General features: G+C 41.9%; 1 protein-coding gene and 1 long non-coding RNA gene across 13 annotated transcripts in view; one reads left to right on the top strand and one right to left on the bottom strand.

Moving 5' to 3' along the window:
* Positions 1-931: 931 nt before the first annotated feature.
* Positions 932-2834, bottom strand: LOC123257075. The gene is made up of 3 exons (XR_006507010.1): positions 2740-2834; positions 1484-1754; positions 932-1412 (listed from the first exon to the last, which is right to left on the bottom strand). It is a non-coding gene; the product is annotated as an uncharacterized LOC123257075 (long non-coding RNA).
* Positions 2835-5522: 2688 nt separating this feature from the next.
* The window catches only part of LOC6506183 (calcium uniporter protein, mitochondrial), a 41228-nt gene continuing 31726 nt past the window's right edge, over positions 5523-15024 (top strand). The window contains exons 1-2 of one of the 12 annotated variants that reach the window (XM_044714893.1): positions 5523-5698; positions 6584-6933. In XM_044714893.1, coding sequence (XP_044570828.1) covers positions 6814-6933 — 120 coding nt within the window. In that variant the 5' untranslated portion in view covers positions 5523-5698; positions 6584-6813. Of the gene's footprint in view, positions 5699-6100; positions 6117-6219; positions 6934-15024 lie in introns of those variants that run through there. The other 11 variants (XM_032454816.2, XM_014909162.3, XM_044714894.1 and 8 more) reach the window with 11 other exon arrangements.

Below are 15024 nucleotides of genomic sequence, written 5' to 3' on the forward strand. Positions count from 1 at the left end.
AAAAATCGGTTCTTCAGAAATAAAAGATGGTGTCAAAAATGCAATTGACCTCATTAAAGCTGACGGCGTGTTATATAGTCGTTTAGCGCTCTGAAGGAACACACACACTATATACAACAAAACTTTCGTAAAATGTGGCATTTAACCCACTTCTGCGAAGGAACAGACACTCCAATTTTATGTATAACACAAGAGATATATTGTAACTCACACCTTCCTTATGTCCAGGCACCCACCCAACATTTAATTATTGTCCTTTTCGCGGACAGATTGTAAATAAAACTACTACTGAATTATAAAAAAAAAAAAAAATATAGCCATTTAGCAGGGGCAGTTGCAGACAAATGTGCATCTAATGGCGATGCAATCTATTTATTAAGAAGCCAGGGACTGCCTGTCATTTCCGATCTACGATCAATGGGTCACGTCGACATTATTTTGCGATACCTGCTTAAACAATTTGTATCGAAATCAACATATTTGGATAAAATAAAATCCATTAAAACTAAAGTGAAAAGGACAGTGCCGAAAACATTACAAGCTCGATATGAGAACGAGGTATAAATAACTAGAATAATAAATAATTTTAAATTTTTTCGGCTATACAATATTTTCTAAGAATTATTTTCAAATTACACTTACACAGGGTGTTACGAGGACACAGGTTGTTACAAGTTACACAGGGTTACACATGCAAAATGGGTTTTTCTTGGTGCACCTATTTTTTTATAAAAGCCTATTCTACTGGGAGTCCATCCAGTCAGAAGCCACTGGTGGAGTACAAAAGCCGGAGCAAGAAGGAATTTTTTTTTCTCAACAATTAAAGTTGAAGAAGCCAAAAAAATATTCACCTATATAACTAAAAAATAAATTGTTTTTCTAATATTTTTTTGGGGGGACTTTTTAATATTATTAAAAATTCTAAATATTTAACATATATTATTAATTTTATTATATTTCATATTATTTATATACATATATATTATTCATATTATTAATTTTTAAATAAATCTTATTCATATACTTTCTTTTTGTCTGTTTCTGAAAATTTAAAACCGGTGCATTGAGACAATTTAACAATTTTAACAAGTAGATCAAAAGTAGTTTAGAATTAAGGCCACCTTAAATTGCCATTCCTATTCCTAATGCTTTGATAATATAAAATCACTCTTTTTCGCACCACCTTTGAGGTAGAATGATAGGCGCGTTTTTTTTAAGTGGGTTCCCGTTGGCGTCAGCCAGATACTAGATCTGCAAGAGCTCACCCTCAGCAGAGTACGAGGAGAAGCCACCGGTGGAGTTGTAGGGGTATTTGCCCTCGGGCTGGATGTCAGCGGCGCTCTTGACCACTTAGGCTGGCTGTAGGTGGCGGCGGCGGAAGCTCAGGCCAAGACGGCGGAGGCGATGAGCATCTAAAATTGCATAACAAATAATATATATATTATTTTAAGGTTGTAGATTCCTTTATATCCTTTCAACTTACAAACGAGGAATTTAAAATTGAACCTCGGAATACGTTCCGTCTTCATTTATATTATCCTTCTCTCTTAATTCCATCCATTTTTTTCTATATTTATATCATTCATTTTTTTTATATCCGGTGCTGCCAACACCGGAACTGGTGCTGCCAACACCGGCTCCGGCGATGACAGCTCCGGCTCCGGCTCTGCCACCACTGGCCGTCTTCTATGGGCCACAATCACCCGCCTTTGAGGGGCTACCCGCTGAATTATTGTTTTTTTCACAATCATTTTCTAAAATAAGATTTTTAGAAATTAAAATATAATAATTAATAAAACAAGAAAGGAAAGCTAACTTCGGGCGGAGCCGAAGTTTATATACCCTTGCAGTTCAGTCGCAGTCCGCTAGGTGATATATATATTAGTCCGCTATTAGATATATAGCGGATCGTATATAGTCGGCCGATCCTTATGAAAATTGGCAGATCAGATTGTTTTTCCCAAAGAGGAACCCCCATTGAAACTCCCAGCCTTCTAACTTGAAAAACAACGAAGTTATAGCATTTCCGATCAATCAGTTATATGGCAGCTATAGGATATAGTTGGCCGATCCTTATGAAATTCGACAAATCAGATTGTTTTTCCCAAAATAGAATCTACCAAATCCCATCTTTCTAACTTAAAAAACACCAAAGTTATGCTAATTTGGATCGTTCTATGACAGCTATAGGATATAGTCGGCCGATCCTTACGAAATTTTGTACACAAGATATTTTGGTCAAATATAACATGTGTGGAAAGTCCCAACCCTCTAACTTAAAAAACAACGAAGTTATGGCATTTCCGATCAATCAGTTATATGGCAGCTATAGGATATAGTCGACCGATCCCGGCCGTTCCGACTTATATACTACTTATTGAAGTGAAACTTCTTATACGACGCCGGAAAATGTTGCGTTAAACGTTTAACGCTCCAGTGGAGGGGGAATAGCGTTGAACGCTTAACGCAACTCGGAAGGAGAAGAGGAAAAGAGAAAGATAGAGTGCGAGAGAGAGAGAGAGAGTGAATGAGAGTAAGGTATCGCCAGGCGCATGCGCTGCTATGGCGATACACGTAGCAGCTGCCTAGACTAATATTAGTGCCTATGCGTATGTGTCGAAAATTCTTTTTCTTATTCTTTTATACGAAATAATATGCATTTTTTGGAATATCGCTAAGAAGTTTCACTTCTTTCGCGCGTAGGGACTCCACGCACACAATTTTTTTTTTTTGACTTACCACATTTGTAATTTGTCCATAATTTTTGAACATTTTGAATATTAATATCGGTGGACGTCAAATTGAAATTCGGTGTGGAAATGCAATTTCATTTCCATCCGTTTCCATGTGCATTTCGAGCGAGCTTTCTAACGGGACCTCAAAAGCTCCAGCAGCCATCTCTTACTCTTGAACAGCTGATTCTTTATTTACAATTTACCCGCCATGGAGTTCGTATACAATTTAAAGATGTTCGAAAAGGATAATTTCTCCCACGCATTCAAATTTTGGATGGATAAACGAAATTTGGAATTGGAGAAAGGGAAGGTGAATATGGGTAGAACCTGAACTTCATAGTCGAAGGTGATGAACCATTTTTCATCGTTTTCGATGAATTTCATCTGAAACACATTCAAGTAAGCAATAATACAATAATAATATAATAAATAATAATAACATTTTTATTTTACAGAATGCTCCTGAAAGTTTCCATGGGTGGAAAATGTTTGCCATTGCGGCGTCCAATTTAAATGGACACTTGCAAATATTAGATTTAAAAGCTGTAAGTGTAATATGTACACAAACCAAATTAATTTATTAAAATAAATATTCTTATTTTCAGATGTCGAGTGGGATAGGGAAATTGGGGTCCGTCGCCATTAAGGATAGCGTAGAAGAAGTGTTCAATTTAATAGAAAATTCGCGCCTAAAAAGTAAATTGGCCGGCGCAGTGACAGCCAAAAGCTGTTCCAGTTTTAATTTAAATATAGTTTAATGATTCAACTTAAATACTAAATACGCAATTAAAACGAGGCGTATTTGAAAATCAAATGTGGAAAACTGCACTTAAATTAAAAAAAGGTTTTTTTGCAATTCTATCCAAACAATTAACGTCATTAATTAACATTTTTCTGTTAATAATTTATTAAAAATATTTAAAATTACATTAACATTTAAAATTATATTAAAAATATTTAAAATTACAGCGCCACAGGAGACACAGGAGACCTGATTAATATCAGTCTAATCTGTTGAGAAAAAATTGCATATTAATATAAATTTCATTAATTATATGTTTTTCTAACTTACCCAAAATGTGATCGAGCATCTCCTCCGAGACTTGATACAAATCCTCCGCCGTATCCTCCAAGGCCCTCCGTTCATTTTTTTGCAACTTCCACCGCTGCCGTAAATGTGCCATCTCCCCAACTGCCTTGTATAACGTGTCCTTCCTTCCACACTTTGAGAAGTGTGCAGAATAATTTCTGTGGGTCCCACACTCCATGAAGCATAGTGGGCACTGCAGTGGGTCGTTTTTCCACAATTTCCCACTGGCGTCTAAATGGGTCACCTGCTTCCATTCGTGTTGATATTTCGCGCGGTAAACGCGTTTAGCCTTTTTCAAAGGTGGCGCGCCGTCGCTGACACCACCAGTTCCGGCGCTGCCACCACCGGCCGCCTTTGGGCCACAACCACCCGCCTTTGAGGGGCTGCGCGCTTAACAATTCTCCAGGAGGACACCTGGAGACGCTTCGTGGGAGAAAACGCTCACGATCCCTGGGGCGCGTCTACAAGATCTGCCGAGGACGCAGAAAGTGCACGGAGATTGAGTGCCTCCGCGTTGATGGCGAGCTGGACACCGATTGGGGTGACTGTGCGCGTGTGCTCCTCCGTAACTTTTTCCCAGTTGCGGAGTCCGATGAACCGATTTGAAGTAGAGGTTGGTGCATGTGTCGCCAGGTTGAAAAACCGTCGCTCTCCCGGCATGGACGGCATCAATGGTACTATCTGCAAAGCAGTGTGGCTCGCCATACCTCAGTATCTAACGGCGCTATATTACCGATGCATCCAGTCGGGTTACTTCCCCCGAGAGTGGAAGTGTCCACGTGTAGTGGCGCTACTTAAGAGGCCCAACAAGGATAGGTGCGAACCCTCGACGTACCGTGGGATATGCCTGTTTCCAGTTTTTTGCAAGGTGCTTGTGGCAGAGCATCTTCTCAGACAGAAGAGCAAAGATCCGAAGCAGTTCTGGAACTGTGAATGTTCCAGTAACTAGAGGCTGCCCTCAGGGATCCAATCCATCCGTGCTTGTCGGAGCTACGGTAGTGTCTTTAAAAGTTTTCCCGCCATTATTCATGACATTTCAAATGGAAATTTGAAAAAAAAAGTGCTGGAAATTTAAAAAAACCGTGTTGCAAAACGTCGAAAAGATATAAAAAATATGGCCAGGTTTTTGAAGCTCGGCCTGAAAGTTTTTAAATTTAAAGTTTTTTAAAATTATTGCGCGTTCTTAACCCTAGGTGGCGGTTAATTCAAGTTATTTCCTAAGAGGTGAAAACTAGAAATTCCCACAGGTGGCGCTAGCATGTTCAGTAAGCGACACCTACCTTTCAATCTTGTATTCAAGAAATGTTGCCCTTCCAATAGGTGGCACTTTACTTTTCCAAACATATAATGTTCATATATTCTACCATATCGATAGCTAGCAATCTTAAGTTGGGAGTTATCGATGTTTCCATGTTACTCCACAGGGGGCCCGGTGCAACAGCGCTACCTTGTTAGCCATTTTATTAGAAATTTACTGGTGACATAGGTTTCTGCGAAAAAAGCCTTTTAAAATAACGCTATAATTCTAATACAAGCAGGTATTGTGATCTGTCCAGTTTCTTTGAATCCCGAATAAGCCTCTTCCAAATTTATTTATATATCTAAATCAAAGATAGACCAGATTTTTAAATGGTAGCTGTTTTTGGCCTTTTTTTCACTGAAAAAGTCTAAATTGGCTGCCCTGGCGGTGGGCCAAAAATGGGGGTAGCTGAGTCGTACAGGGCTCCAACAGTCGAAAACAGTGAGTCGAATCTGGTGTGCGTCGGACGTTTTTTCCACCCGCAGAGCTCGACCCGCGCTATTTGTGTGTTTGTTTTGTTTTAAAAATAATTATAAAAAAATTAAATTCATATTCAGTTATAAAATAGTGGGTGTAAGTTGCGAAAGTTAATTTCCATTCGTTCTAGACACTTCTTGTAAAGGAACAATTTATTAATAGCGCGCCGGTTTCAATCAAACATAGAATAAAATGTAATATGAAAGTGTCTATATAATATAGGCACGTGCTAACAGGTACTGCTATAGCAATTGCCATATCGCGTGTTACAATAGCCGGCATAAAATAGAATAAAGCCCTATTCGGGGGCGCAAACAACGCCAAGAAAGAGAGAGCGCTAGCGTAAGAAGAGACGAAAGCTTAAATTAAAAGCCGCCTAATTATTTATTTATTCTCACACGAGAAATACATCTGTTATTTATATACATATGTAGGATTTCTGGTGCTAATCGCCGTGCCGCGTATCAAAAAAACAAAATAATAAAATAAAAAGTAAGAGCCGCAGAAAAAACCGGTAATTCTCTCTACTTTCGTCTCCCATTTTTCCACCTTTTTGGCGCCCGCTCGTTGTTGTTGCTACTCTGTGACTTTGTTGTTGTTGTTGTTGCTTCCCGGCTTGTTGCATTTTGTACAGAGGAAAAAAATATATAATCCTCTATTTTTAGAAGAATTTCCACGCACAACTCGCCTGGGTTTGTACGTCAAAAAATTGAAAAAAAAAAACTACACTAAACATGTGCTGTAAAAGTCAAAATTATTGTGATAATATTGGCGTAATAATTATCCTTCCATATCGCGTTCTTTGATCCAAGACACTCCAAATCCGAGAATGAAAAAACGTCGCTTAAATATCCGTCGCGAATTCAAAATTGGTTCGCGGGAACTCTCCCAAAATTTAATAATCGTGATTAGTTAGTCTAGGCTATTCTATTTCTTTTTTTTTCCACAAAGTATTTTTACAAGAAATAACAACAACAACAGTTGCAAGTGTATCCACGACCAAGTTGGGCCCAGGTTGGCGGAATATCCGATTAATATCCGAAACCCTCCCGGAGCAGTGTTCTTGTGATTCATAACCTGGCCACGTTGCTGTGATCGAAAAAAAAAGAGAAAAAGGGCAGAGATATTCTTGTTGCAGTGAGAGTGCCCAGTGCTGTAGTGTTCTGTAGAGTCCTAGAACCCGTTTCCGACAATCCAAGTGCCAATCCAGAATGTCCAGAAACAAGGCTGCCGCGGTCAGCGCCTTCCGGCTGCTCCTGCGTCCTTCGACCGCTCCTCGCAGTCGCAACCTCCTCGCCCTGCGCCTGGCTCCTGTCACGACCTTTGCCCTGGTGAGTCCTATAAATACATTACTGTATGTACTATAAGTATTGGGCGCCCAGCAAGTCGCGCTCCGGGGGAGCAGCTGTCATCGTGGTATCGGAATCTATAAAAAAATACACGCACTTGTTATTCACATGCGAGTATAAAGGCGTGTCGCACACTTGCGGGGAAGATAATAGGGTTTCGACTTTTTCGATTAAAACAATGGGCTTAAATGCAAAGCTGAAACTACAAATAAACAACAAATTTTGAATGCACTTTTTCGTTTTTAATTAAAACCCAACTATCCCCTCCGACAGTCCAATTAAAGTTGGCAAGCTATTCCATTTCCACCGCAGTTGTTTCCGAGCATATACATATAGAAGGTCTTACATTCGGCGAAATGCCAACATGTTTGCTGTGTCTTGTCCGATTCCGATGGTGTGGGCACAGTTTGGATGTTCCGAATTATTAAAATTTATGCAAAGAACCAGTCCAAAAATACAAGCACAAATAAACAAAGATACATGCTTCGTATATACGTACATATGTGGAATTTAAAAAGCACATATGGCTAGCCTGATTACAAGCTCTTCCAGCCCGCTCCCCACTTCATTTCGAGTTCCGTGCACTGGCTCTCCCGGCTCGGCTCGGCTTGGAGTGGAGCTTCCAGCTCCGTCCGCTGAACTTGGCACCTGCGCATCTCCGCCAAAAAGGGCAAGAAATAACAAAAACAGCTGTCAGAAATGTTTATCATCACATGACATGATGGATGGGCGGGGTGGTTAGGGGGCTCTGATAGATGAGTGTTTGTTGAAGTTTTCTATTCTTCTGTTGTTGTTTTTGTTGGTGTTGGGAATCGGATATTTGAGATCCCTATTAGCACTTGTCTCGGGCATTTCAGGGCTCTCGAGACCAGGTCATTGATTTTATTAATTAGATGAATCATTTTAATGATGCCCCGCGAGATTCTCTTATCAGCTGAGCTTGTTAATTGTTGGAAATTAGTCACTGGCAACAAATAGCTCATAAAAATAATATAAAAACTAAAAGATTCTCTAGGAGTTGTTATTTTAGAAGGTGCTGCGTCGTAACAGTCTAATGTTTACATAAAAGTGTAATCATAAAAGCTTCAAAAAGGTTAGAACTTGCAGTTTCTTTTGAAAAGTGTCATTACTCATACTCTGCTTGAGTTCCTATCTCGCCAGCTAAGTTTTATGACGCAGACTTTCAGCTATGACGATGTATATTCTTTCTAATTTTTATCTGTATTTATATTTATATTGCTCTTTTGACAAACTCGATTTGCATAGGGAATGATTAAACACGCCGCTATTTACTCGGCTCAAGTGCCACAGCGCCGGGTTGCCTTCGAGCTTTTTACGAGTACTTGCCCGGAGAGCGGGTGGTGATAGCGGAGGGAGAATTGGAGGGCGGAGATTCGTGACGAGATTGTTTGCATTTTATCAGGTTGTTTGCCAGAATGTCTTTGAATTTGTTGTCTCTCCCGCCTGATTGGGGACAAAAGCAACACCATCGATTGTCAAGCTAAACACACATAAGTCAAAAGCTAAGACTGTTACTTGACCCGGATTCGGGTCTATTTTGGCATCTTAACGTGTCACAGTCTGTGCGCCTGAAACGCTAGTCACTCCAATTGCCAGGACTCGGTTTTTTCCCTGCAAGTTCAAGCCTTGCGAAAAAGTTGCAAAATAGAGTCAGGGTTGCGTGCCATTTCGGGAGGCATCTCTTTTTTGTTTTTCCGAAGCACAGAAACTTTTATTGGCGCCATTTGGTCTGCCGCACAGACACACTCTCATAGAAACAAAGTAGAACGTACAGGCTCCCCCCCTATTCGGCTCCCCTCGTGGAGCCAAAATCCTTTTTCCAGCATTTCCTTTTCAATGGGATTGTTGGCTTGGCCCCGAATTCGGGTTTTTGTGCATCGAGCTGCCATTTGTTTTGCTTTATTCCTGTTTCCTCCGCCCAAAGCATTCCGGGGTGTGGCACGCTCCTGTAACTACCGAACATGGTCCTGTGGCAGGACGAATGTTTAAATTTATTTAAGCAACACTCGTTTATCATTTGAATCATTTTATGTTTGCAGAATATGAAAAAAAAATAAGAAATCATTTGAATAAATAAATTTTATTTATATTTAGTTCATATTACACTGTTTTATTATTTATATTTGTTTAGTAGTGTTTATGAGAGTTACTATTATTCCGCCCACATCTGTAAAAATTAAATTGTTTTTGGGTTTTGCACGGGCGGGGGATCAATTGATATTTGATTAAATGTGCGAGTGCAATGATTGGGGCTCTGCAACCGGCTCTATGTGTGCGAGCAAACAAAAACAACGCGATATTTATGCAAATGGAATTCATCATAGCCACCCGGGTAAGCCCGGCCAGGTCGTACATAATGCATCGAAAGGTCAGCGGCTTTAAGCCAGAGCTTATGGTCATTGGGTTCATGCGAAATGGAACTGCTCCAAAGCTGCTCATTAAATCAGGCTTAGTAAGGGAGACTTAAAATTCACTTTTCTGCTGTGCAAGTTTCCGCTTATCCGCTACACTTTCCACAGTCTTCTCGGGACTTGCAGGTAGTGTAGTTTTCTAGATAAAATTTTAATCTACTGGCTGGAGCTTCAAAGTAAACAACCTTGACTCTTAAATGCAACTAACCGAGTCTATTAAATCCGATTAAACTAGAATCTTTGTGCTTGGCTTCTCCCAGTGCTCTGAATCACCTGACTTTCTGCCCCTATTCTGCATTATAATTTTACCTCTTATCCCAGTGACATCCTTTGGTCTAAATCATAAGCCCAACCGCGTTTGCAACTTTTCAGTTCTAGTTCCCAGCCGCAGTTCCCCGGCAAGGGTATGGGAGGGCGGCTACTGCCAAACTTTTTTAATCTACCTCTTAACTACTATTGTACTATTAACTATTGTTTGATCAGTAACTTTTCTGAGCTGCCGCCTTAAAGTCGCCTCGAAGCATTCGGCTTAACCCGAGCACAAACATTCGAGCCGCAGAAAATCTGCATGTTGTGGGAGCCACGCCACGCCGTTATCCTTCTCCGCAGGGCTTTCCTTGCAAACTTGTGCACGTTTTCGCACATTTATCAGAGCTGGGGAATCTTTGCTTAGCTATCAGGGCGAACCGAAAAGCAAATTTCCCCGCCAGAACCAGACGCTGCAGAAGTATTTGCATACAAATATGCATGGCAAGTAGCTGGCATGGATCTGCGCTATCGGAAGGGGCGAGGAGAGGTCCTGATTATACGCGTAATTAATGCCATCGTGTGCTGCAAACTAGTGGGACCTCATTAGGCCTGTCACTGCCGCTTCATCAGCAAACCTTAAAGTTATGCCTTGGAAATTGCCAGCATAACTTGGTCGTAACATGATGCAGCCGACAAATAGCTATAAGGATGAATATCTTGTGGCCATACATTAAACCTACACTGGGGAAAAACACAATAGTGTACTTAAATAACAAATATTTAATATATGTAAAGATACTAATAAAGTATAAAATAACAAACAAACTCCAGCTTGTAAACGTTCTGGTTGATAACCTCGCCCTAAAACTAAAAATAATGTAGGAATTAATCTTCGTTCAGAAAATAAATAAAATATAAATAATCTTATTCTTCTAAATGTTAAAATTAATAAAAGTAATACAACAAACATATTTAATAAAAATAAATTGTTATAATTATTATATTTACTTTAAATAAGGCATTCAAAATACTGTTTCTGTTCCGTTTAAAGATCAAACATCATTCAGTAGATTATTAATTAGAATAATTAATACTAAGCTCTCTGCTCTCAGTTTACTAATTCCCTTTGCCAAGCCATTGACCCATTTAGGCCGACTCAGCGAGTAAATATAATAAGCCCCACGCTTTAATCGCAGTGTAGCCACATTTATGTTTATCTCCCGGCATCTCTGGGCCTGGTAGCAAATGGTAATATAAGTTTGCCAAGTTAGCCTTTGCGTGTCCCGGCCGTGGCTCTGCACTTGACTTCTGGTGTGGCAAGGGCGCCGCCCTACACGCCACATACCTGCCGCCCTCTGACCCCGCAACTTGTCGGTTTCAATGTTCGCTTTGATGTTTATCTAATGACTCTGCGGCAAGCCGGGCTGCATGTGTCCCTGCCCCTCGTAGATACAAGTGGTCGCAGGCGCCCCTCTATCTATCCGAGGCGCCCCTCCGAATTCCCACCCTTGTAATCTAATCCCCGAAACTATTTCAGAGCAGGTTGAGCTGTAGCGCCAGGGGAGCGCCAACAGGGCACACTCTACCCCTTTCCTGTCGCTATCAGCCGGTGGCGCTCCTCCGATACCAGCGCTTATCGCCACTCGCTCAATGAATTTGTATGAACTCGCATACAAATGCTCCACTTTCCACGCACAACCCACTCGATGTGACGGGCCACACGACCAGCAGTCAGCACAAATGAATTGTTTGCCTTATTTATGGAATCGGATCAATTAAATGTAATGCGTTCGGGGGGCAAGGCACTAGACTGCCATTGAACTGCCCCACAAAGTATTTCAATGCTGTCGGCTGGGGAGAGCCACTCGGGCACCTCTTATCTGTGCACTGATTTTAAATTCAAAGTATTGACTTAAAAACGTTCATAATTCGTTCGACAAACAGGGAGGAGAAGACTCGCCGCGCCAAGGGTGCACCAAGAGAGTGGCTCCTAATTTATTTAGCAAATATTTGCGGTCTTCGCCACTCACAGAACTCCATCCGAGGGCCAATCTCTGAATAAATTTCTAGACACTTCAAGGGCTAAACAAAGACGGGCCGAGGTAGCCTGCCAAGAGTGAACCGCATAAAAGGTTCGTTACTAATTCAGGCCATGTCCTGGGCTCTCGGGGAGAGTTGTGGTCCCAAGCTCCCAAGCGCCCCGGCCAGAATCGAGTGTCAGCTGCTCCCTGTTCGGCGCTTGTTTTCGTCCTCAGCCTGTTCGAGGCGCCGATTCTCCTATTATATGCAAATTTAGTTGCGCTCCCCAGGCCCAGCGAGCTAGCTAGCCTCAAAAATGAGCTACATAAATTTACTTTTTCGCTCCGCTCCTGGAAGGGGCTGGCCAGATATCCACTTAGCCATATAATACCTCTGGATATAGGAGCTCAAGAGCACGAGCTTGTAACCAGAAACTCGGGGAATGTTCAAGCTTGGAAATGCAGCCGCTGGCGATGTTGTGGCATATTTAGAAATAACACAAAAATTACTCGCTTACTTGTCGTTTTTTGTAGAAATTCTCTAGCATAAAAATATTTTGGTTGTTAAAAAAGAGCGTATTTTTTTATTACCCCATTTCTCAGTTCAGTTTTCTCGTAAAAAGGACTCGTGGCTCATGCGGTTCACAGTCAATGGACCTCTCAACACGTGGTTTTCCTTTCAGGCCCTTTTTGTCGGCGACTTATTAGAATGGGATGTGGCCTCGGGCCTCTTCTGATAGGCATTGGGGCGTGTCCGCGGTCGGCCTCCTGCCTTATCGCCCCTCGCTAGTGTTAATTGTATTAAAATTAAAATTACTTGGCCAAGGCCGAGTTCTGAAAATTGCTCATGCACATGGCCGAGATGTTTTCGCAGAAGGCGCACACGTACTCGCTCCTACTTTGCATTTCAGAGCAGCTCACCGCCCTTTCTGGGTAGACTGTAAAGGAACAAATTTTGGAGAGGCTTTCTTAGACGTTGGCAGCTGCATTTTCCCGTCTCCTCGGAGGAAATGTAAACTTTGTAGAATAAAATACAATCTTTTGGGCAAAGAAACTCAAAGGCTCCGCTTCCTGCTGCTCCATCCAGAGTCTGACGGACTCTAATTAGAGCCGAGGAGCTTCCAGCATTGCTGCTCGTATTCGTACATTGGCCCCGAGCTAATGAGCCATTATTTTGAGTGAGTAATGCAATTACTGAGTTGGTTTTTATGGTCCTCCCGACCTCCTCGCACTACAAACGCCCGATTTTGGATGCTCGACATACGAGTTTATGGGCTGCTTTGTAGGAGGGCTGTGGGTTTATTGGCCCAATTTGTTGCAGCTTCCAGTTCCAGTCTGCGCCAGCCTACCTGTCCATCGCTCGTGTGCATTATTTACCGATGGCAGTCCATCACCCTGGGGCCACAGACGACTCTATGAATATGGAATGCTTCTAATTGAATTTCGCAGGGACGCCTTCGGGCCAATGCAACTCGGAAAAAGTTGAGAATGAGAACGGATCGAGCAGGCCTTGGGGGAATACGCCTTCCCTCCTTCCTTGCCAGGGCATCCCTTTTGCAATTACAATTAAAGCTTAATTAACCTGAATCTTCTATTACTGCCACATTATTAATTAACTGCGTGACTGACGTGTGTTGCTTCTCACCCACACCGTCTAATTGAACCAATTAAGGAGGTGCAATTCATTTATTATCTTGAAGCGAATTTCCATTACCGAAATTGGCTGAATAAACAAACAAAGCCCCGGGCCAGAGTTATGCACACGCATTCGTATTCGAGGCATTACGTATACGCAATTTGAATGAAATTTCCCCAGAAAAGCTAAGCAATTCCCATAACATGCATTTAAACCGAAGTAAAACGCTTACAAATGGGCTTATAAACTCCCTCACACACTTTCTGGCCAACTCTTCTGGGAGCGGAGGGGGACTTCAGAAATGAAATGACCCAAGACCAGCTAACGCCATGAGTGTTTGGGTAAATAGCCAAACTTTTCTCTAGCCAGCCGCATTTCATTATCCGCACTTGCGTCTGGAAATTTTTACTGACATGCTGAAGCCAGTTAGCCAATATGTCGGCAATGGCCCCTCGTCGGCTGTCTCAGAATTATGGCAATGGCGACAAATTTCTGGCAGAAGCTCTTTCCAAGAAGTGAAAAATGTCTATTTCCATTTTGTGTGCTCGGTGCGGTGTGTATCTTTTATCTGTGCGAGCATATATCAATAGATACGCGGCGCACCACTAATTTTAGTCTGTCTGGCTAGTCTCTTTCGGCTTTTCTCTCTCTGTATCTGCTGATTTTTGATAGTCCCGCGTGTCAGTCTGTGTTGGTGCTCCCCGTGTTTACCAATCTTCCTCCGCTCGGCCAAATATTTACTTGCAGAAAGCGCTTCTGGCAAATATATTCTCTGTCCGACAATGAACAAAAGCACCCACAAAAAACATTCCCTGCCCGTCGAGCATGTGTCTAATTTATTGGCTCTCTTTCCTTTTAATATATTTATAGAAATTTATTGACGTGGCTTCAGCCGCCCGCTGCCATGCTCGTGCTCTCCATCTCATCCTGTCCGCGCTTCGATCCTTGGACGACGTTCTGCTAATCTCACTCGTATTACTTTTATGATACACTGCCATCGGCCGCAACGGCTAAATAATAAATTGCTTTGCAGTTCCGCGCCAGGACTCCCTGCCGTTTACGACCTGCCCATAAAATATGAGAGCGCCGCGGAACTCGAATTGCATTCGTCCTGGAGGCTGACAAATTGACGGCACGTTGACGGGATTCATTATTCTATTTGCCTGGGCTTAACGAGCTCATTCAGAGACAATCAAACGCGCCTAAGAACAATATGCTTTGTGCCCTGTCTCGCCTGGCTTTCTGCCCAGGAATGCAACACTTGACACGCGACTTTGTTGGCCAGAACAAAGGAGTAGCAGACGAGGACTTCTCAGTCCTTCTGCTGCAAACACCGACTCCCCAGTGTCAGAACTTTTCAGCTTGCATGAACAGAGTTCCCCGAACAGAGTTCTTAAAATTTAATTTCAATCAATTTGGAATATTACAGCAAAGTTTGCCAAACTTTTTACACTCTTTAAATGGCCCGACATGGCTTCAGATATATATGAAAAGTAATTCGAGGCATTCAAAGGGCGTCTTAAAAAGTTGAGAGTAATGAAAATATTATGCAAATTTCGAGAAACTGTGTAATTTTATTTCGTATCTTCAATGTGAGGCGGTTCCTGGTTGGTTTGCGATCTTCCGACGTAACAGATTTGGGCAACCAAGTGACATCCACTCGGCTCGCTTTTGTTTATTGTTAAGGCCCCTTCCCGGCCCCTACTCTGAACTATTCCAAGTGGCTGCCTTTGTCGTT

The sequence above is a fragment of the Drosophila ananassae genome, chromosome 2R (assembly GCF_017639315.1).
Source record: "Drosophila ananassae strain 14024-0371.13 chromosome 2R, ASM1763931v2, whole genome shotgun sequence".
NCBI lineage: Eukaryota > Metazoa > Arthropoda > Insecta > Diptera > Drosophilidae > Drosophila > Drosophila ananassae.